We start from the raw sequence: 23,939 nt of genomic DNA on the forward strand, positions 1-23,939 counted from the left end.
AATAAATAAATACTAATAAATAAATATTGAGTTATAGGCCTTTGACCCAAAAGTATTAACAAAGGAATGTGTTACAAAATGAGACAAAAGGAAACACACAGGATAATGCATTTCATAACAGAAATGCAGACATAAGTGAAAAATAAAAGCAGCAAAAAATAAGCCCATCTGAATTGTTATTTTGATAAGAACAAACACTCTTCATGTGCTGGATAAATTTTCAGGATAAATAATTGCAATAAGCTATTCAAATATGCCTAGACACAGAAGAGTGTGTTGTTGGGTTTTTGTTCTTTTTTGTTAAGTTTTTAAAGGATGAAATGCTGCAGGCATCCTCTGCTGTGAACAATGCAGAAAACGGGCAGAGGGAGAATTCCCTGCATCTCTGCCACTCAGGCAGTTCCTGCAGGCACTCTGCTCCTGCTCTCCTCCTACACTCACCAGGTATAGAGGAGTGGAAAAAAGTGGTGCGGCCACTGTGACACTCCTTCTGAGGATGCCCTGCTTGGCAACCTTCTGCACCCTCAGTCACTCCTGAAAAGCTCAGAGGCTGTCCCAGCTACATCAACTCACCTCTTCCCAACTGCCGTGAACCTCATCAGTAGAAGGTACTGATCTGGCTCCCCGCATCAATCTCCCAGCTACAGAGCACGATCTGTTCAAGAGCACCAATATCTGCACTTAGAGCAAGGCTACACTTGCAGCTGTACAGCGCTGGGAGTTAAAGCTGTCTTCGTACAGCTGTGTAGGGAAAGCGCTGCAGTGTGGCCACACTGACAGCTACCAGCGCTGCAGTGTGGCCACATTTGCAGCATTTGCAGCGGTGTTGGGAGTGATGCATTATGGGCAGCTATCCCAGCATTCAAGTGGCTGCAACGTGCTTTTCAAAAGAGGGGGGTGGGGTGGAGTGTGACACGGAACGTGGGGGAGACAGAGAGAGTGGATTTTTAGAGCTGACACTGTATCAGCTCCCTGCCTTGCAAGTTCTAAGGACTTGAAGATACACAGCACCAACCTTAAATCATTTTAAAAGTTTGGACCCCTTCCCCCACCTCTCTCTCATTCACTAAATGCATAGCCTTCAGACCAGATAAGCAGCTGCTCCAAAAAGGACCCCGCCTTCCCCTCTCTGGGCTGCTTCTCTCCTCAAGCAAACACTAGCTATGGACATTCATCCCCCTGCCTGCCTCTGCTCGAGCAAACAGTAGCTGTGTTTCTTTTTTAGATAAGCAGCTCCGGGAGCCCCGAGTTCAGAACAAAACAAAGAGAGGCATCACAACAAAACAAAGAGTGTTATCTTTACTTAAAAAGCATTATGGGAAGGTTCCGGAGGTCAGTTACAGCATAGTAAGATTAATCACTGTTACCCCAGTAAGATTAATCACTGGCACCCCAGCGCTGCAAGAGCAGCGCTATAGTCGTTATTCTCCAGGCCGAGGTGGAGTACAGCCAGCGCTGTAGCCAGGGAGATACAGCGCTGTATGTGCCTTGCCAGTGTGGACGGGGAGTAAGTTACAGCGCTGTAAAGCCACCACCAGCACTGTAACTCTCAAGTGTAGCCAAGCCCTTACTCATTACTCAGCTTCCCGATGCTCCTTCTACCCCATTGCAGAACCTACATGCTACCTTCACTCTTTGCCCCAGCTTCAGGTCAGATGCGTCCCCCGAGCATCAGACACTGGCCTCTCTGCTCCCACACGCCCATCAGATTCAGGCACAGCCTTAGCCTTTTATGCTGGAGTTCTCAACAGAGCAATTTCTCAACAATTCTCTAGCAGCAGAAGGTCTGCACAGCCGAAAGACGAACCGTGCAGCAAACTCTCCCTATGCAGCAATAAGGGTGACCAGATGTCCTGATTTTATAGGGACAGTCACGATTTTGGGATCTTTTCCTTATATAGGCTCCTATTACCCCCCACCCCCACTCCCATCCTGATTTTTCACATTTGCAGTCTGGTCACCCTAGCAGCAATCCACAGCTTTGGGCTTATTTCACATGCAAATCTTGAACCAGAGAAATCGGCCCTTAACGTCTTCTAATTTAAGTGAAAAGTTTCTAGAAAAAAAATCTTTAGTATGCAAATGGCATATTATTCAGTAATTGAGACCTGCCTGTTACTAGCCCAGGATTGTTCCCCAATGTTTATTTACTTGTTTGAAGATCTCGTGCCTCTTTAAAGGTCTGATATGCTACGCCCTGTTCATCACAATCCTATTGTAACAAAGCTGCCACTTCCTGAGCAGCCTCTTGTGGCTGGAGTTTCCTTTGCAGCAGCCTCCCTCTGTTCTTCCTTCTCAGGGCCCCTTACACTCTCTCTCGTAAGTCTTACACCCTCTGCCTGGGGCAGGTTTAATGCCCACAGGCAATTCCAAACAGTCCATCATTGCCATCCTACTGGCTCTTCCGCCATCCACATGGAGCTCTTCACAGGGTCACTTCTCATAGCTGTCTCTCCCTGGAGTCTGGCCTTTTGGCTCTGGCTTCCTTCTCTGGCTAGTGTCTCCCCATTTGAGGGAGTTGATATACTGCCCTCATCCAGAGAGATCCTCCGAATTGCTGGAAGAGAGAGAACCCTGCCCCATGCTAAACTACAAGGCTCCTGATCTTGGGCCTTAAAAGAACAATGTCCTGGGGCTTTCCTCCCATCCAACTCAAAATTTCCTGGGACTACAGCCTCTCTTCTATTACACCAGGCCATTTGCTGGGCCTTTGATCATTCCAACTCCCTGGAATGGGGTCTTCTGGCCTCCTCCTACTCTTAAAGAGCCAGTATACCCCATTATACGTATCAAGAGAATTTGGACCCCACATCTTGAAGTGATCCAACAAGATAACCATTTTCAGTGTACATTTCAATACCTTGCTCTTACTCAAATTATTTGACTATGCACCCCCATTTTAGTGAATGGAAAAACCATAGAGTCATAGATTTTTAAGGCCAGAAGGAACCACCAGATCATCTAGTATGACCTTCTGTATATCACAGACCACCAGCACCACTCAGCACTCACACACTAAACAAAAACCCTGTTCACCTTACTCCAATTCGTTCTAGTGAAGTCAATAGGATTTTTCACATAAATGAGGCAAGCAAAATTTGGTCTACTGGGGTTCCTGAGGGCAGAGTTCCTCTGTATGTTTAAAACTTGGCTTCTGGTGGAAATACACTGGACAACAGTCCTGGCTTTGTACCATGGAAAAAAAGTTTCACAAACTGGGTGAAAACTTAATAAAGCTATGATTGATTGATGGGAATTTTACTTAAATGTGTTAAACTGAATAAGATTTATAAAATAAAGGTCATTAATCCATTTCTATGTCATTAGTGCATCTTAGATGAACTAGAAACCAAGCATCCAATACTGTACTAAAATTCTCAAATTGTATTTTCCACTCTGAAATACTGTTGTTCGTTTTCCAAATGCAAAATCTATACAAAATACTTTAGGGTTTTTGAAAACAACAGAAAATAAAAAACCAACCCCACCAACAACCACCAAAACCATGCTCTTGTATCAAGGCAGCATTTATAAATTTTGGTAATTAATCATTTTTTCCTAATTCAGTTTTATTTGACTACTGCTCATTATACTCAAAACACACACATACACTTGATCATGATTATAATTCAATCTCTGAATTACTGTCACACAGAATTGTAAGCAAATTATTTCTACTGATGTTTGTTTTAAAAATGTCACTTTGTGATACTGCATGTTGATGTCCAAAAAGCTGAACAAAAAACAACTTAGCTGCAACAACACTTATCAAGTGGGGTTTTTGTTTGCTTAAGTTTCTAGAAGTCACTAATACCAACAGAATTTCAATCTAAAGCACAAGAAAAGTCTATTGTCTACTACTCTGCCAATTCTTCTGTGTTTGATTAAATGCATAAAAGATTGTTGGCCAGTTGGACAAAAAAATTGTTACAGTCTCTACTCACAACCGAGTTCTTGAATTTCTGAGCAAAGGGAGCCAAACTATATTAAAACTATTCTATTTCGTTTTTAATGTAAAGAAGTTTCTGTACAAAGTAACTGTGGACAATTAAAAAGCTTGTATTTAGCACCACTCCTTCCAAAGGAGCTGATGAAGATGCTGTCTGACATGGTGACTATCTTTTCCTATTGGAATGGAAGATTTCAACAGCCATGATGACAATGCCTGCTGCTGTAATAACCCAAAATCTCCCCTCCACATTTTCTACCTTCAGTTTCTAATCTCTGGACCTATATGGACAATCAGTCATATCCTGAATGCAATTTTACGGCTCTACATAGACAAGAAACACCCCTGCACTGCCCACCACTTCCTAAAGGCACAAATCACATCCCTCCCAGTTGCTCGACAAGTAAACACAAACCAGAACAGTCTGCCCACAAAGCTTAAATTCCAAAATATCCTCACAGATAAATCTACCCCACTAGCAAGCCAACCTGATTGCCTTCTATGATGAGAGAACTGGCTCTTTGGATCTGAGGAAAATAGTGGATGTGATATATCTTGACTTTAGCAAAGCTTTTGATACCATCTCCCACAGTATTCTTGCCAGCAAGTTAAAGAAGTATGGATTGGATTAATGGACTATAAGGTGGATAGAAAGCTGGCTAGATTGGCGGGCTCAACGGGTAGTGATCAACAGCTCGATGTCTAGTTGGCAGCCGGTATCAAGCGGAGTGCCCCAAGGGTCGGTCCTGGGGCCGGTTTTGTTCAACATCTTTATTAATGATCGGGATGATGGAATTAATTGCACCCTCAGCAAGTTCACGGATGACACTAAGCTGGGGGGAGAGGTAGATATGCTGGAGGGTAGGGAGAGGGTCCAGAGTGACCTAGATAAATTGGAGGATTGGGCCAAAAGAATTCTGATGAGGTTCAACAAGGAAGAATCCTATGCACTGCTACAGGCTGGGGAACGACTGGCTAAGCAGCAGTTCTGCAGAAAAGGACCTGGGGATTACAGTGGACAAGAAGCTGAATATGAGTCAGCAGTGTGCCCTTGTTGCCAAGAAAGCCAACGGCATATCGGGCTGTATTAGTAGGAGCACTGCCAGCAGATGGAGGGAAGTGATTATTCCCCTCTATTAGGCGCTGGTGAGGCCACACCTGGAGTACTGTGTCCAGTTTTGGTCCCCCCACTACAGAAGGGATGTGGACAAATTGGAGAGTCCAGTGGAGGGCAAAGAAGATGATTACGGGGCTGGGGTACATGACTCACGAGGAGAGTCTGGGGGAACTGGGGTTATTTAGCCTGCAGAAGAGAAGAGTGAGGGGGGATTTGATAGCAGCCTGCAGGGAGGTTCCAAAGAGGATGGAGCTAGGTTGTTCTCATTGGTGGCAGATGACAGAACAAGAAGCAATGGTCTCAAGTTGCAGTGGGGGAGGTCTAGGTTGGATATTAGGAAACACTATTTCACTAGGAGGGTGGTGAAGCACTGGAATGGGTTACCCAGGGAGGAGTGGAATCTCCATCCTTAGAGGTTTTTAAGGCCCAGCTTGACAACGCCCTGTCTGGGATGATTTAGCTGGTGTTGGTCCTGCTTTGAGCAGGGGATTGGACTAGATGACCTCCTGAGGTCTCTTCCAACCCTGATATTCTATGACACTCATTAACCACATCCACTGACACACTGTCACTCAAGTATCCACTCCCTTCCTATCAAACCCAGAATTCCACATCATTCTCCACTAAACTGCAGCAGAGGAAGTGGGAGGGAAGAAAACCATGAGTGTTGATGGAAGAAAACAAGTGCACATTATAAAGAGGTTCTGTCACAGAAATGTGTGTGTGTCTCTGTGGTTAGATCATGGAAGAGGTAAAGAAATTCCATCTCTCCTCCATCACAGGCTCTACTAAATCTTCACCTGTTGAACTATTCTGGGCCAGCACTTCTCATATTTAATAGAATAACTCCCAAGCATGACATAGTATCAGCTGGCCCTGAAGCCAATCCCCAATGACTTTCCAAATACTGCCCACTATCCAAACTCCTTCCATTTTGGAGCAAGCTAATTAGAAAACTCTCCAAGGGCCATCTCCATCTTCACATAAACATAGCCAGTTTCTTGGATCCCTCCCTGTCAGTCTTCTGGCCAGGACAGCAAATAGAGATGGGGCTGATGTTAATGAAGGCTGATCTTTTGCTGTTTATGAAACATATTTATGGGTCATGCATCTACAATCCTATTGCCTGACTTCTCCACAGCGTCTGGTATGGCCAACTATGGAACCCTGCTGGCCTGACTCAAAGAAATTGAAGGGGTTAGTGGATCATGCGGAAATAGCTTCAAAGATCCTTCTCAGGCCAAACCTAGAGAGAGGCACGTAGGAGATACTGTCTTCAAAGCCTTAGCTGTGGATCCCATAGGGATCCGTCCACTCTCTCGTCCACTCCACAGTCAACTTGTAGAACTCCTTGCCTGAGGAGGTTGTGAAGGCTAGGTCTATAACAGCATTTAAAAGAGAACTGGATAAATTCATGGAGGTTAAGTCCATTAATGGCTATTAGCCAGGATGGGTAAGGAATCGTGTCCCTAGCCTCTGTTTGTCAGAGGGTGGGGGATGGATGGCAGGAGAGAGATCACTTGATCATTACCTGTTAGGTTCACTCCCTCTGGGGCAGCTGGCATTGGCCACTGTCTGGATACTGGGCTAGATGGACCATTGGTCTGACCCAGTACTGCCATTCTTATGTTATGTTCTTATGTTGTTCATCTCAGTGAAGCCATTAGAGCAGACTGTGAAACGTTACAGACCAAAAATGCCAGCAATAAGCCAATGACATCTAGCCCCGTATTACCTTCACAGCTGACACTAACAGCATCATCTTTCAGCCAACCAGTGACATGGCTGATATCAGCAACTGGACGAAGAGTATCTCAAAAGACTTAGGTGGTACTGATGGGGAGATGGAGGAACCTGCCCCTTACGTAACGTTACCTTCCACCGAAGGCATCTGATAATTAAGTCTGTTCACATCCTCAGCATCCACATGAATACCTACTCATTCTGGATACCTAAATAAATACAACCACACACATAAAAATGCCATTTTTGAGATTCCAATAATCCCAAACGTGTCAGCCTTAGACACGGCTATCCAGCACTCCTCACTTCACAGAAAGAAAACGAAACTCATGTGTTCATCATACAGAGCTTTCTCAGCAAGGGGCTCATGATTCTGGAATTAAATCTCAGAAGAGATCAGGGTGAATATGAACCTCATGATCTTCAGAGTAAAATGCACAAGACCACCTCTTTGGTCTAGCCTTTCCACAGCACCACAATAAATACAAAATACATATGTAATCCCTAATAAAAATAGCCAGAGAAGAAACATATCCTTACAGTTACATGTCATAATTTTGGTAGGTTCTCCGATGCTAGGGTGATGGGTGCTGTTTGAGAACCTAATAGTCAGAATTAACAGACCTTCCAGATATTATGAGTATTGACTGACATATTCCAACAAGCTTCTTTGATTATTCTCTCATGATGGTTGCAGGGCCCAACCTTTCTGATAGCCTTTTTGACAGGCCCTGGCAAACAGACTTGCAAGAGCTGTGGGGTCATATTACAGGCTCTTTAAAAACGGATATCCTGTTGGAAGGAGTGAGAGGATTAATGGAATGGAGGACCATAGGAAGTAGCAAAGTGAGTATTGGTTACTTACAGGAGGGGGCGCATCAGGTTTAAAACAAACATAAGGAAGTACTTCTTCACACAACACACAGTCAACCTGTGGAACTCATTGCCAGGGGTGATGTGAAGGCCAAAAGTAGAACTGGGTTCAAAAAAGAATTAGATAAGTTCATGGAGGATAGGTCCATCGGTGGCTATTAGCCAAGATGGTCACAGATGCAACCCCACATTCTACGTGTCCCTTAATCTCTGATTGCCAGAAGCTGGGACTGGACGACAGAGACAGGATACTGGGCTAGATGGACCATTGGTCTGACCAACCATGCCCATTCTTATGTTCATGTGTAGATAAACCCAAAAGTGATTGGGGCCTGATAACGGGAATGTGTTCTAAGCATTTGTGTGTACATGCATTTAGCATTCATTATTTTAATAGCTGATTGCCAAATGTGGACGCTGCCTATTGAAATGAATGAGAAGTCTGCTGCTCTTACACTCCGTTGAAACACAGATTCAGCTTTGAGCTATGCCATCCGTTGCACTTCATACCATCTCCTTGCACCAGCTCTCTACTTGACCACACCCAAACCACAGGCTTTTCCCTTGATGCCATACCCTCCTCAGCTTCTTCTCCACCAGTCCGTTATGCCACTCCTGAAATAAATCCTCTTCTCACTGCTCTTCCATGGAACACATCTCCCAAGAATCAATGCCTTTCTTTACAACTCTTCCTGCCAGGTTAGATGCTGTTGCCCAGTTCAGTTCTGTCCTGAAGGTTGACCTGAATATCTAAGACTTTTGCAGTTTGTCCCATTATTAATGACTTGATGTAAAGGATTAGGGTGATATTTTTGTTCTCCACCACTTCTCTTAAATTCAAACACATCCTTCTACTGCACCAAACCTAACTTACTATTATTTTTTCAAGACTATAATTTTTCAATGCATTTACAACATTGTAAAGAGACGGGGCAAACCCAGAGGAAACATAAATGGTGTACTGTACATGTCAGTAAATTGCTGGGAAGACAAACTGGTGTAATTAATATACCAAGAGTACAAAAAGGCAGGGTTATATCAGAAAAAGCCAGCAACAGAAGATGTGCAAGATAAAGCAGCTTCCGATCTTTATCTTGCAGAGTCTTATTATTATACCTACTTCCACAGGGGAAGCAAATCTTTCACCTTCCCAAAGGATACAGTCAGGTGTGAACTCCATTCGTCCAATAGGTCTTCCTCTCTCCTATGCTCTGATATCTTTCATGTTCATGCACCTATAACTGCAACTTACCTGTACATTCAAGATTAAATCCTAAAATAATGAGTTTTTTCCTCTCTAGCCCACTAATTACAATAGCATGAGCAAAAATACTTTGCATAAAAAGTAAGAAAAAGTTGCTGTTTGTCACCAAGCAACATGCAGACGCTGATACTTTCAGTATTTAGATGACATAGATTTTAACATGGCAATAGCTTCTATCATGGGAACATTTATGAATATTGCTTAAACTAAATTACACACTGAAATTAATGCAAAGCTGCTATTGCTTTCCATGCAATTTAATGTATAGTTTTCATAAAGAAAGAATTATAATATATTCATTTGTTTTCTTTCATTTCTTACCTTGTCCTTCTGGAGTTTCACCAAATGGATTCACTTCAACCTGAGTAGCATCAATTTTCAGGAAAAGGTTGTACAGCTTCTTAATTTGATCTGCTGCCTAAATTTGATCAAGTGATTTGTAAGTAGCATGCACAAAAAAGCAACAGTAAACCTTTACATCTATTTTTAGTATCTCAAATTACATGAAATCTCAAGGCCGGTAGAAGATTACAGCAGCTGTCAGTTGCAGAATTACAGGAGTATTTAATTCAAATGGAGTTTTACCTTACCAAAAATATTAAGAATAAAGCCTAAGAGTTTTGATAAACATTTTGTAAATGCTATCTTCATAGTATACAAACTGGGGATTTTCAGTAAAATGAACAGCATCATTAATATAAACAAGCTTAATTTAAGCACAAAGAAGTTTTTGAGTTCATAATGAATATATTTTCTCCTGTATGCTGATATTCCAGTTAAGTAATTATGTTAATGAGTCTAAATTCAGAAACTGAGAAGCAATGTGGATTTGATGAGTGCAGATTAATTGCTGAATCTGTTTAGAAAAAATATAAATCTCCCTCCTACATCAAAATGCAACTTTTCCCTGCAGAAACAACAACTGAAAGATTGGGTTTGTTTATTTAAAAGTTGGTCTCTCCTGCTCCCCACTGCTGTTCTTTGCCCCCTCCTCTCTCTCTGTGGCTCTGGGTGGGTGGGGCTAATCGTGACATAATATTAGAGTCCCCAACCACTGTTTTCCTCTGCTGTTCCCCTATTAACAGGTCAGCTAAGTAATCCAACCTTTCCACCTGCAACGAATTTGCTTATTGCAACCCTATTGGTTGCAATGAGGTAGCAGAAAGTTTGGGACCCCAAAAACCACACACCCCAAAGCTTTTTTTCTTGGTCAGTGGTTCAGTTAATCAAAAACTCAAACCAAAACATTTGGGATCTTTCGGAAAATAAGCAAGGGAACCAAATTAAAAACCAAACTTGCTTTTATGTTGCTTCTGCCTTTCTGAAAAACCCCACTACTACTGTTGGACAGTTATCTCAAAATACTACAGTCGTGTAACATTGAAGGGATGGTTGTGCTTTACATCTATAATGTACCAGTACCAACTTCCAGGTTTCTAAACTTATTTGTTATTAAATATGTGCCAAATAATCTCTAAATGTAATTTTTTTCATTTAATATGGAGATATACCTATCTCATAGAACTGGAAGGGACCTGAAAGGTCATTGAGTCCAGTCCCCTGCCTTCACAGCAGGACCAAGTACCATCAGATTTTTGCCCCAAATCCCTAAATGGCCCCCTCAAGGACTGAACTCTCAACCCTGGGTTTAGCAGGCCAATACTCAAACCACTGAGCTATCCCTCCCCTGCAAATTCTTGTTATGTGGGCCATTCCCAAGCAGTTTGTTACAAGTGTTTAATATTTGAGCTATTATCTGTCTCAGTTATAAATGGACACAGAAATATGTAACCTGTTTCCTAACTGGATGATGGCATAATTATTAGAATGAGATTTCTGGTGTGAATACTCATCTTTGAATTAAACATTCACTTCTCACAAATATGTGCATAAAATTCAGTTTCTACAAACGTTTCTGCCAATAAACTTGCTCAGTCGAAAATCTGCAGAAAATGAATTCAAAAGGTTCATGAACACAGCCAATGCAAATTCCATTCTGAGACATTTGCCAAGCTCTAATTGTGTGTGTTCTGTATGCACATATATTTGCACTTTCTTCGGGACTACACCAAATGGACCAAATCCTGCTCTCAGCTCTCTGGGTGACTCTCCCAAGGAATTGCGCCCCTGTGACTGAGACATTAATAGTAGTAGACATTGAATCCATATAAATAAAAAAAAATACAATTTGCAAGCAAACTAAGATACGATTACAACAATTAAAATAGGAGATAATGTAACATTAACTACACCTCTACCTCGATATAATGCTGTCCTCGGGAGCCAAAAAATCTTACTGTGTTATAGGTGAAACCACGTTATATCGAACTTGCTTTGATCCACCGGAGCACGCAGCCCCCTCCCCCCCCCCTCGGAGCACTGGTGTACTGCGTTATATCTGAATTCGTGTTATATCGGGTCACGTTATATTGGGGTAGAGGTGTACTAGAAATTCATTATTGCATCCGAATTTAGCCATGCTCTTGTTTTTAAGGTATCAGTGAGCAGGTCTATAAAATTGGGATGACAGTCTCACGCCCACTCCGAGCCCTTTATAACAAGGGAAAAGGGCAGGAACGGTATAAGGGGGCTTTAAAAGCCCGGTATCAGGGCAGGTGCCCCCAGCACAGGCACTGAGTGTAGACAACAGCTCTATGGCTATTTCCTCCAAGCCTTGGTGTAGGGGGCATGCCAGGGCAGGCAGAGCATCCTGGGGATGAGGCTGCTACCTGCAGAGCTAAGGAGAGTCCGGGCAGCACTGTGGGCCATAAGGCAGCTGTAAGTTATACGGCAGCCCAGAATCAAGAGGGCACAAAGGTGCTTAAAGCCACCATAGCTCCCTGCCCCCTAGGCTACAAGTTTTGTGCTGAGACCCTAAGGGTACGGTCTACACAACAATTAAATACGTGTGGCTGGCCTGGGTCAGCTGACGCGGACTTGCAGGGCTCAGGCTGCGGGCTGTAAACTTGCAGGGTAGATGTTCAGGCTGGGGCAGGAGCCTGGGCTCCGAGACCCACCCCCATAGCTGGGTTTCACCGTCCGGGCTCCAGCCCAAACCCAAAACATCTATGCTGCTATTTTTAGCCCTGCAGCGCGATTCTGAGTCAGGTTTAGCCCCGGGCTCTGAGACTGGCTGCAATCGGTCTCTCTGAGGTGTAGATGTACGTTTAGAGGAGCAGCACAGAATCATATGCTAGAAGTAGTCGCTATTCAGATGGACCTTTTTATTTACTGACCTATTTATTTACATACTTCAGTAAATCCCATTGAAGAGGTTATGGCACATGGAAAGAAATGTACACAATAGTTCAGTTTAACAGTCCCAGTATTGTTCTCAATAATTAAGTACCAGAACTTTGCAAGGGCTGAAAGGTTTGAGATAATCATTCGTTCTCACTGAAGATACTGCTAAATCTTCAAATGTGCGTTAATCAACTTAATGATTATGCATTTGTTAATTGCACAGTTGGGATGGAAAATAATTAGAAGTGCTGTATTAAAAATGCAAAGATTCTACAGAAAAGGCATTTTGATATTATGGGGAAAAGTATGAAGAAAGAGCTTATGATTGCTGTCTTTTACACCCATTAACATTAACCCAAATACAGCTGTTTCCTATCTACAAAGTGATTCACTCCAGCACTGTATCTTGTGATATTATGTACTCTATAGAATTCCTAGCATAAAACAGAGATAAGCGCTGATGCATTGAAAATTCTACTCTCAAAATCCTCTCAGCAAACTGGTAGCCTTTGTTTGATTGTGTCTCAGACTTTAAAAAAGTAAAACATTCTTCTGCTATACAAAACACGTATTTGTTGATTCCTGGGGATGCATTTGAGATATTAAGGACCTGATCCAGCAAAGGGATCCATGTAGGCAATCCATTACACCCACTGAAATCAATGGAATTCACAAGATCAAGGACTGAATCTATTTAATTTCAGGAACAATAAATTTTTTGTTAGCATCCATACCTGCATCTAAAATAGGCAACACCTGTTATGAGAGAGGTTCAATTTATTAAGATACAAATGTTTTAAGCATTACCCTAAAAGGCATAAAGCCTCTCAGAACCAATCACTTGGCAGAACTGGCACCTCCACCCCCTTTGTCTGAAGACAATTGAACCCTTCCCTGTCAAGTTACCTGCTGTTGCAAAGGTCCTTTGAATCCTAAATTTTTTGCCATCTGCAATGCTTGGTTGTCCTTTACACCTTCAAAAATATCTATTTCCTCCTGTTACAATAAAGTACATAAAAAGAATTAAGGTATTCAATCTGAGTAGAGATTTATAACTTGAAAAGAAAAATGCTTAGTATATATTTGCAAATTAGTAATTAAAGTATGGCAGTTTGCCAAAGTTCTCGGAGATTCAGGCTATAGCAGCTGCCTATAGGGTATGTTATAATTATCACACCATCTATAAAACAGTCCTTCCAAAAAACTATATAATTCTTCAGGGTGGCATGCTGACAAGACAATCTGACACGAGTTTTCATTTTTAATTACTGTACAGATGGCGTTGATGAATATTTAGGCTGTTAATTTTTATGACATCTTCTGGAAAGTCTCCAAGACAGTGGTATTGCTGCCCAGTAATATTACTAAGTTTATATAATTTCAAAAATGTGCATTAAATATTTTTGCTTTTTCCCCCCACATAATTATACATGTCTGTATCAATTATTTTCCCAAATGAATAGCTTATCTCCTCATTATCAAGCCACAGAAACATTATAAATACTAGAATGCATTACTCATCGTTCAGCGGTGAGTACATGTCAACAGTGACAACACAGTGGTATCTGAGGTGCAAGACTTAAATCTATACTAAGAGGAGGAAATAATTGATAACGTCCACCTTTGAAATTAAGCGTAGGGTTTAATTGGCAATTATGGTATTGACCCTAAGCCTGCCTGAACTAGACTAACCACCCTTGCCAATTAGTTAAAGTGAAACATGAAAGAGACTAAGACACATTTAGGAAAATGCTTCATATACAGATGACATTTAACATGTGAAATTTAGCGCAATTGCCTCACTGAGACTTTGCCTAGATTAGGAAAAGAGGTCTAGGGTTAACACAAGGAGGTGCTGAACCTTCCTCATCTCCCAGGATCAGGTCCCTATTTCGTTACATGAAGTTTTTATTTGTTTATTTATTTATTGTAACATCTTTCTGCAGAGGAATTTTTTTTCATTTGGAAATCTGATTACAATTTGAATCTGAAATGTTATTTTGATACCTTAAAGATAAGTTCCGGGCTAGAAGCCGCCACTTCTTCTATGTCAACACCCCCCTGTGGGCTGCCAACCATAACAGGTCCATTGCAAGCTCTGTCCATCAAAATTGCAAAGTAGGTTTCCCTCGAAATATCCAATGCTTCTGCAACCATCACCTAAAAATTAACATGGGGGAAAAAAACCCAATCTTTTAAACTGGTATATCTTGGCTAGTGAGATTTAACCATAATATTTTTTAATTTCTTGTGGTATCTGGGAGTATTAAATGTCATAAAATCCAAAGAGCAATTATGAATCAGAAGAAACGGATAAAATTTTACACCATTGTGAACTGCTAGCAGAGAATATAGTGGCTCATATTTCAACAGACTTAAAGCAGCTGCAGTTTTATGTTACAGGCACCAGATACTCCATTAGCCTTTTTCTTCCTGAATCTCTCAATTCCTATATCCTATAGCCATTTACATTAGAATATATAATAATAATTGTAAGCTAGGGTCCCAATCATCCCTTCTAAACAAAAACCCCAAAGCAGAGGATGACAACTTCTAGGGAGAATCTCAGCATTTCCTCTCCATTCTTTCATGATTCTAGCACTTAAGCAAGGGATGGGCGAGTACATATAGCTTGCTAACCCTATGGAGCTTAGGGATCCTTAGAGAAATAAGACATTAGCCCTGCAGATTTCAGAGCAGCAGAACAAGCCTTAGTCACTCTGTGCTGCTCACTGGAAGTACTGCTTCCTAAGAAGATGGTCTGCTATGGATGGCCAAGGAGGGCCATCTCCAAGGAGGATAGAAGGTCCAAGAGGAGGAGTTAAGGTTGTTTGACTCCAGAGCAGATTTAAACCTAGCAACCCACCATGTCCCAAGGAGAGGATAGCTCTAAAGGTCTCTCCTCTTCTACTATAAAGGATCCCAAAGACACATGGAACGAAACTGTAAAGTATGCCTCCATATCATGGAGCTGCAACTCCTCCCATTCTACACCCCTCACAACAGATCCCCATACTTTTGCTCCCCTCCACCAGCATAAATGGGGGAACACACTCATGCCTATCTATGATCTATAGTTAGCTTCCAAGGAAGTACGGACTTTACATTACACCTGTGTGTTTGGAGTCTGTGTGCACTGACCTGCAGTAGGACCTAAAACAAAACACTGCTACTGTAAATTAATTGTAACTATTGTCCTCATGAATGAAAAAAATGCCAGAGACATGGTAAGTGCCCATTTTGTTACAGCACAGTAATAACTATGCTCACTTTTCCATCTGGATTGTTGGTCATCAGACCTATTACCTAATAGCAATGACCGATGGAAAGCAACACTAATCAAAAGGAAGTTGTTATGGATGGACTTCCTGTCAGCCATTTAAGAGACTACGCACACTTTTACACTTGCCACATTACTCCCCAAAATAACTCTTTTTGGCACAAGGATATCAAATTACTTTAAATATTCATTTTAAATAACTTCGCTGTATTACTATTAGTAGGTGCTGTTAGTTATCATGATAGATGCCAGACTGACAAGCCCAGGACCGGAGCTCTCTGTGTAAAAGTAGACCAAGCATGGTAGCAATGTATGCTTCTCTACCTCAACCCTGAAGTCCAGGGAACATCCTTGGGGCAGAGTGATTCACTCTCCAGTTCCATTCACTCTCTAGATTCTCTACTGACACAACCACCAAGGGTGGCAATGAGACACATCAGACTGGTGGTGACGACTCTAACATGGACACCCTTTCAATTGAAACTATAGAGAGCAGCAATTCAGTTCACTAAGTGAGCTAAGAAACAAGTATCAGATGAGAATGACTTACTGACCTGGTTTCAGAGTAACAGCTGTGTTAGTCTGTATCCGCAAAAAGAACAGGAGTACTTGTGGCACCTTAGAGACTAACAAATTTATTTGAGCATAAGCTTTCGTGGGCTACAGCCCACTTTATCGGATGCATGCAGTGGAAAATATAGTAGGAAGATATACACACACACACACACACACACACAGAGAACATGAAACAATGGGTGTTACCATACACACTCTTAACAAGAGTGATCAGTTAAGGTGAGCTATTACCAGCAGGAGAGAAAAAAAAACCTTTTTGTAGTAGTAATCAAAATGGTCCATTTGCAAAAGTTGACAAGAAGGTGTGAGGAACATTGGGGGAGGGGAGGAATAAACGTGAGGAAATAGTTTTACTCTGTGTAATGACCCATCCACTCCCAGTCTTTATTCAAGCCTAATTTAATGGTGTCCATTTTGCAAATTAATTCCAATTCAGCAGTCTCCCGTTGGAGTCTGTTTTTTTCTAAGTTTTTTTGTTGCAATATTGCGACTTTTCGGTCTGTAATCGAGTGGCCAGGGAGACTGAAGTGTTCTCTGACTGGTTTTTTAATGTTATAATTCTTGACATCTGATTTGTGTCCATTTAACATATAACATTCAAAAACCAGTCGGGTCATTATACAAAGTAAAACTATTTCCCCATGTTTATTCCTTCCACCCGACTGTTCCTCACACCTTCTTGTCAACTGCTGCAAATGGACCATTTTGATTACTACTACAAAAAGTTTTTTTCTCTCCTGCTGGTAATAGCTCACCTTAACTGATCATTCTCCTTAGAGTGTGTATGGTAACACCCATTGTTTCATGTTCTCTCTCTCTCTCTCTCGTGTGTATCTATATCTATATCTTCCTACTGTATTTTCCACTGCATGCATCCGATGAAGTGGGCTGTAGCCCACGAAAGCTTGTGCTCAAATAAATTTATTAGTCTCTAAGGTGCCACAAGTACTCCTGTTCTTTCTACTGATCTGGGCTGCTTATAAATCAATGGCTTTAAATAGTCATCTTAGATTAAGGTTTTGTGTATACCATTATTCATGAAGTATCCATTATTTAATGAATGAAATACACAGTCAGATTTACTGCTGGTGTAACTTTGTTGAAATCAAATCATAGTCACATTTGTTTTAAACGTAAGGTTCCTGGTGTCTAACTGTAGGGTGTATTCTATTGAATAATGCTTCCTTGGATTTCAAGGTTCCATGACTATAAATGAGAAAAACTTTTACCAATTTATTTGATATTCTACTAAATGAGTATATGAGGAAGAATGCACTTACCTTATGCCAGTCCATACTTCTTAAGAGAAAAAGAAAAAATAAGAAACAAGAAATTAAATAAAGTTCCTCTCTATCAACTGGGCAGAAGGGAGGGAAAATGCTATTTGTTTATGGACCTTTGACTGGGAAGACATTTTCATCCTTACAATAATTTTGCTTCCTTTTCCCTCTCCCTTGCTTTCTTCACAGAACATCTGGAGAGCTAAAGGAATAGTTCAAACAAGCAATTGTTCAAAAGCAGACTAAAGAAAACTAGAGTTAAAGGAAGCCAATAACAAATAATACAGAAAACTAATTTATTTTGTAAAGGTTTATTATTCAAGGCTGCTATAAAGGGAAATGAAAAGCCAGTATCCCGAGCGTAGGTCATCTTCCTGTCACTATTGTTAATGTAACAAGCATGGATATGGCAAATGGGCTTGGTTTGTTGCAGTTAGAACTTTTACCTGCACCAGTATATTTGAAATGGTTGAGTCAGTTGCTCTATTGATAGGTCAAGCAAAACCACTCGTCAAAAGGCACCTGAAATTTTGACACCAGAAACTCTTATCTGTGTTCTTCAGACAAAGTTCCCATAGCACAAAGGAAAAGGGAAAAATGTTAATGGAAGTGTCACTAAAATACTGCTAAGTGATATGTGTAAGAGCTAAGGGGGGGATTTTCAAAGGGCACTCAGGGAGTTAGGAGTCCAGATCCCATTGAATTTAAATTAGAGTTCAGTGTCCAATTCCCTTTGGCTCCCAGCCTCAGTCAATGGTGGTTAGAAGACCATAAAAAAAAAAACCCCATGGATTCTTTAAATCAAAACAATCAAAAACCCTAACCTAAAAATGTTAACCTCCATAACTTCAGAAATAAAAAACATAGTAACCTACCTTACGTAACTGTTGTTCTTTGATGTGTTGCTCGTGTCCATTCCGTTCTAGGTGTGTGCACACCCACGTACACAGTTGTTGGAGACTTTTGCCTTAGAGGTATCTGTAGGGTCAGCTGTAGCGCCCTTTGGAGTGCTGCGCTCATGCGTTGGTATATTAGGCTCCGCTGGCCCTAGACCATCTCAGTTCCTTCTTACCGGCAACTCTGACAGAGGGGCAGGAGAGCGGGCAATGGAATGGACATGAGCAACACATCTTGAAGAACAACAGTTATGAAAGGTAGGTAACCATTTTTTCTTCGAGTGCTTGCTCATGTCGATTCCATTCTAGGTGACTCACAAGCAGTATTCCTGTAGATGGGCTATGAGTTCATGGTTGTGCAGCTTGCAACACTGCTCTACCAAAGCCAGAGTCGTCCTGGACTTGCTGGGTAAGCATATAGTGAGACGTGAACATGTGAACAGATGACCAGGTAGCAGCCCTACAGAACCGCATCTCAAAACCACTGCTGAAGTGACCACCCTCGCCGCCGAATCAGCTGTGTCCCAAGACCATTTGGAGGGAGCACCATGTCGCTGTAGTACCTGCCTCAACAAGAACTTGGGGACATCTCCTCCACCTCTAGGCCTAAGTTTGTGGCCACTCTTCAGAGCAGGGCTTGGTGCTCCTTAAAATTGTCCGGTGGGCTAGCGTGAGAGGGCCCCGCAACAGCCTCAACTGGAGAGGATGAGGACAACTGGACCACCAGGAGAGGGGCCAAGGCTTCATCCCCCGTGGGGGAAGGAGGTTTTGGGGGGTGGGCACTCGTTCCTCCACCCCGGCGTCCGATTGTGCTTTGCGCACCAATCCTGGTGCCACCCATGCTGTCTGTTACTTTTCTGACGCAGCTCCTAAAGACTGGGGCGAAGGAGGCATCAGCATAACCGACACGCCCCAGGCACTCCAGTAGGGCCATTGCGCCGGCCATTGGCCCTGCTGCCAGGGCGGCATTGTGGAGGTGGATGTAGCCTCAGGTGTCCAGTCACGCCAGTGCTATCTCCGTGAGGGGCTGAACTCCCTTTCTGTGCTGAAGGAATCCCCTTCTGGTGACCATGGTGGGGCTGAATCTGGTGGCTACCCATCACCGTGGATGAACGGTGCCTTAAATAAGCAGATCAGTGCTGGGGGCAGGGGGAATCAGTACCGCACTGGGAAATGTTCCCACAGTCTCGGTGCCAATTACCTAAGTCAGGGAGACAATTGGTGGGAGGATGACCAGTGCCAGCCATGTGGTGACCAGCGTCTCAAACTGGGCGAACCTCGTCGAGAGGGCCAAAACCGGGAGCATGGTGAAGGCGATCTGAAGTGGTGAACCAGCAACAAGGGTTGACATGGAGATCTAGGGCATGGCAACGGAGAGCACTGCCTCGGCTCCAGGGACCAGCGGCATTCACTCACCTTCTAGGAGGATACTACGACTGGCTTGCCTTCATAGGGAGTCTTTGCTGGGACCATTGCAACGTGCGGTGCCGACTGCGCTAGGAGAGTCCTTTGCTCTCTGGGCGCCGGAAGGGCCTGGGAAAGCGGTGGCTCCACCAAGAGCCTGGGACCCCTACTGCTCCCTGGAGTCTGTGGTAGATCCTTTCGGGGGGCTAGAAGGCCTCATGGGGGAACACCCCTATTTGGTTCCAGGGTGGGCGGGCAGCCTGAACACGGTCCTTTACTTGATGCCCCTTGGTCTTTCTTGCTTGGTGCTGGGTCACGCTTCTTAGATTTCTTCTTGGGCACCAGCAAAGGGGAGCAGTGCCAGGTAGAACCTGATGTTGGGTGTATACTACACACAGAGGCTGAAGTACTGGGAGCTGAGTCCATCCAGGATGGCCCCAAGGCCGGGCGGAGAACAGCCTCCATGAGGGGGGCCCTCAAACAGATGTCACACTCCTTCTGTGTCAAAAGCGCTTACAGATGCGACACTTTTCTTTGACATGTGATTCCTGCACTTCAGGCAGCTGCTATGGGAGTCACTAACAGGCATAGGCCTGTTACAGTAAGCGCAGGACTTAAAACCCAGAGACTGGGGCATGTCCCACCTTGGGCAAAGTCCCCGCCGGGACCCTAACTTATAACTACAGTACTTAACAACTACTTCACTAGCTAATTACTATCAACAAAACTATTTACAAAGCACTAAATCAGAAAGCAAAGGAGAACCTTTTCCCTTGCTAGGCAAGGGAAAGAGATGCTCCGACAAACCGCCTGGGGTGGTAAGAAGGAACTGAGAGGGCGTAGGGCTGGTGGCGCCTAATATACCGACGCATGAGCGAGGCACTCCCGAGGGTATCACAGCCAACCCTATGGATACCGCTAAGGTAAAATTCTCCAACAACTGTGCATGTGGGCGCGCACACACCTAGAATGGAATCGACATGAGCAAGCACTCGAAGAAGAACCTTGAGTTGTTCAAGGTAACTGACAGGCATCCATGGTACAGAATTATCTTTTTTTTCAGGTAAAAATTCTAATTTCCTCCACAGATCAGTGTAGAATACCTCGCAGTTTCTTGCAAGTAGAATAGGGTTAGAGCAAAGGGAAGATGTATGTAAGGGGAAAAAAAGGTACCTTATCTTTAAAAAGTTCCATCTTGGTAAGAAACAAGTGTCTGTCATGTCACGCCTGGTATAAAAATGAAAACAGAAGTCTGCAGTGTCAGAGACTGCCCATTTGTTATTAATGAGGGGCATATGCCAATGGTTAATCGGGAATCCCCTCATTAGTTCTTCCTTCCTTTTTTTGACAATAAAAAGATGGAAAAAGTGAGGTAATGGAAGAAGGGATCAGGAAGAATGGAAAAAGTAAATAAGGAAGTGTTTTTTACTCCTTCTCACTACACAAGAACTAGGGGTCACCAAATGAAATTAATAAGCAGCAGGTTTAAAAGAAACAAAAGTAAGTATTTCTTCATACAATGCACAGCCAACATCTGGAACACTCTGCCAGAGGATGTTATAAAGGCCAAGACTATAACAGGGTTCAAAGAAGAACTAGATAAGTTCATAGAGGATAGGTCCATCAATGGCTATCAGCCAGGATGGGCAGGGATGGTGTCCCTAATCTCTGTTTGCCAGAAGCTGGGAATGGGTGACAGGGGATGGATCAATTGATGATTATCTGTTCTGTTCATTCCCTCTGGGGCACCTGGCATTGGTCAATGTCAGGAGACAGGATACTGGGATAGATGGCTGTTCTTATGTTATGAGAGTCTAACTCCAAATACCTTAGTAATATTCCTGAATTGATGAGGAAGCTCTCCCAGCAAAATCACTGATAAATCAGGCTCCTCATCCAGTGCCACCTAAGGCTTGGAAGACTATCATCTTTCATTGACAGCCACATCAAAGGGGGCTTTGACACATCAGTGGATGAGACGAAAGAGTGGACTAGCGGCTACTGTCTCTAACGGCCAGCAACTCTTTCAGTCTTCCCTAAGGAAATCGTCATCAGAGTCCATCTGCTTTGAAGTGGGTGACTTGGTCTTCACAGTAGAGTTCATTGATACATTTAGACTCCCACTGTGTAACATTTCCGACCCACCTCCAGTGAGAAAGGGGCAGTAGTTTGTATCTGCAATGCCATCTAAGTCAGGTGGGGCAAGAGACAGAGAATTTGGAAGATAAAGTGGGACAAGAAGTGCCAGTCCTTCACATGTAATTCAACTTGGGCTTCTACTTGGTGTTCACATGACGTAAGCAACTGACTCCATCGTTCCAGGCCAATGCATCAGGAAACATAGAATTTTGGGGTTTTTTCCTTGTATTGTTCTGCTTTGCTTATGATGAAAAGTATGAAGATTCATTATCCTATTTTCCACAGCAGTTTTATTTTAAAAATGTCCTGGGAAAGCCGTTATTATAAAGCCACCCTGATAACGTCATATTTTCTTCCTTTAACATTTAGCCTTCTAACAATCTGCCTGTAAGTTAAATGTCTAATTTCACATGGAAATCTAAAATGGCCCTTTGATACTGAATCATATATTAGAAATGCTAATTCTCTTATTGCTTGGAGAAAAGGCACAGATATCAGGTTCTCTAAGTTGTCATGATAAGCAGAAGACTGCCTGCTCAGATAACCAGACTCTCCAAATTCCAGGGTGCCATAAGAGGATTTTATGTAAAAACTCACAAAATAGCTGCCAAGTTCTAAAGGAGCCAAGAGGACTTCTGTTTATTTAAGAAGTATCAATTTTAAGAAGCACTGCCATATTTTAAATACTACTGTGGGCACACAAGCAGAAAGAGACAGTTCTACATTTGAGAACTCAATTTTGGATAACAAACTGCACTTTCTACATGACTATTCTACCTGTAGAAAGTTTTTGACCTTTAAGATTTATCCTTAAAAATGAAGTACAATATTGCTATCTCCTAGAACTCCTGCTCATGCCTTTCATCACTAACACCTGCTGATGCTGATGATAGAAATTACACCTGTTGTCCAGATGCATTGTGCAACTTTAAGTTCCATCACCTGTGTGGAGGTGTTCGAAATCACCACCTGAGAAGTATGGTCACGGGTGTCTGTATTGCAAATTTGCAAGATTTGTCCAAATCCACTTTGCAACAAATAGCTATTTTTATTTTGTTGTCAGGACCTGAGCAATTTATCCCATCAGCGTGAACGGTGATGCTGGTTTATTCAAGGACTTTTCCACCAGCATTAAGAAACAAATCCTCACCATTGTGACTTAATAAAAAATGAAAATATAAGGTCCTGTTTACATGGCAGAGTTTTACCAGTTATATTCATATAAATAAACCAATATAATTATATCAATATAACACCCTGTGTGAACACTTACTCAGAAACAAGAGTGGGGTTTTTTAGGTTAGCCCAAATGCTTTTCGATGAGATAAGAATGTCTTTCCTTACTAACTTGTAATTTACTGTAACAAAATTATAGGACAAGACTTATATTCCTGTTGCAATAAAACAAAAATGCCTACTATCTCCTGAATCTCCTTTGTGATAACTAAATGCAGAGGTTACTGAAGGCACTCTCCTCTGCTCAAACAGCTACCTTTTATTTTTTTCACTAAGATCTACCAGACATTTTCTGTGCACAAAAATTTCTATATGTTAACTGTTATCCTGGAAATACAAAATCCATTTAGCTATCACATACAATGATGAAATTCTATCCTACGACAAAGATTGTGGAGCCTGGTACTACAGTGTGATACTAATACTCTGAATGACTTGTAATTTGTGTAAATTGCAACTAGTTCCAAGATGCTAACAAGAGCAGAGTCTATCTAGAAAGTAAAGGTTGTTCCCCCCTCACACACACACCCCGCTACATATCTTTTAAGAGGAGTCACTAGCTTTTCACAAAAACACTTCTGTTGAATTAGAGAGAGATGCATCATTATAAAGTTCTATGTTTTCTCCAAAATCTATTGAGTAATGAGGACATAGCAGTCTAGTTACCATTATTTACTTTTCATATTTGTATTCACTTAGTATAAAGTAGGGCTAGTGTGTTTGCTTGGCAATCTCATAAAGCCTAGATAAATCATGACTATTATAACATGCTTTTACAAAATTTACAGTAAACTGGTTATTGCAGTACAATTCAAGAAAACGTGTGCATGTGATGCAGATGGAGAATATGCCAATTGGCTGAAATGCCCAAAAACTGCAATGGTAAACATTTTACATTTAGAACAAAATAACTACCTACTATGAGAAACACAAAATATG

General features: G+C 42.2%; 1 protein-coding gene across 1 annotated transcript in view; it reads right to left on the reverse strand.

The window, feature by feature from the left end:
- SUCLG2 (succinate-CoA ligase GDP-forming subunit beta) overlaps nt 1-23,939 on the reverse strand; it is a 214,449-nt gene that overhangs the window by 88,770 nt on the left and 101,740 nt on the right. The window contains exons 5-7 of the mRNA XM_045024985.1: nt 14,197-14,349; nt 13,096-13,185; nt 9,268-9,364 (exon numbers count right to left, since the gene is read on the reverse strand). Of these exons, the coding sequence (XP_044880920.1) occupies nt 9,268-9,364; nt 13,096-13,185; nt 14,197-14,349 (340 nt within the window). The remainder of the gene's footprint in view (nt 1-9,267; nt 9,365-13,095; nt 13,186-14,196; nt 14,350-23,939) is intronic.

The sequence above is a fragment of the Mauremys mutica genome, chromosome 7 (genome assembly GCF_020497125.1).
Source record: "Mauremys mutica isolate MM-2020 ecotype Southern chromosome 7, ASM2049712v1, whole genome shotgun sequence".
NCBI lineage: Eukaryota > Metazoa > Chordata > Testudines > Geoemydidae > Mauremys > Mauremys mutica.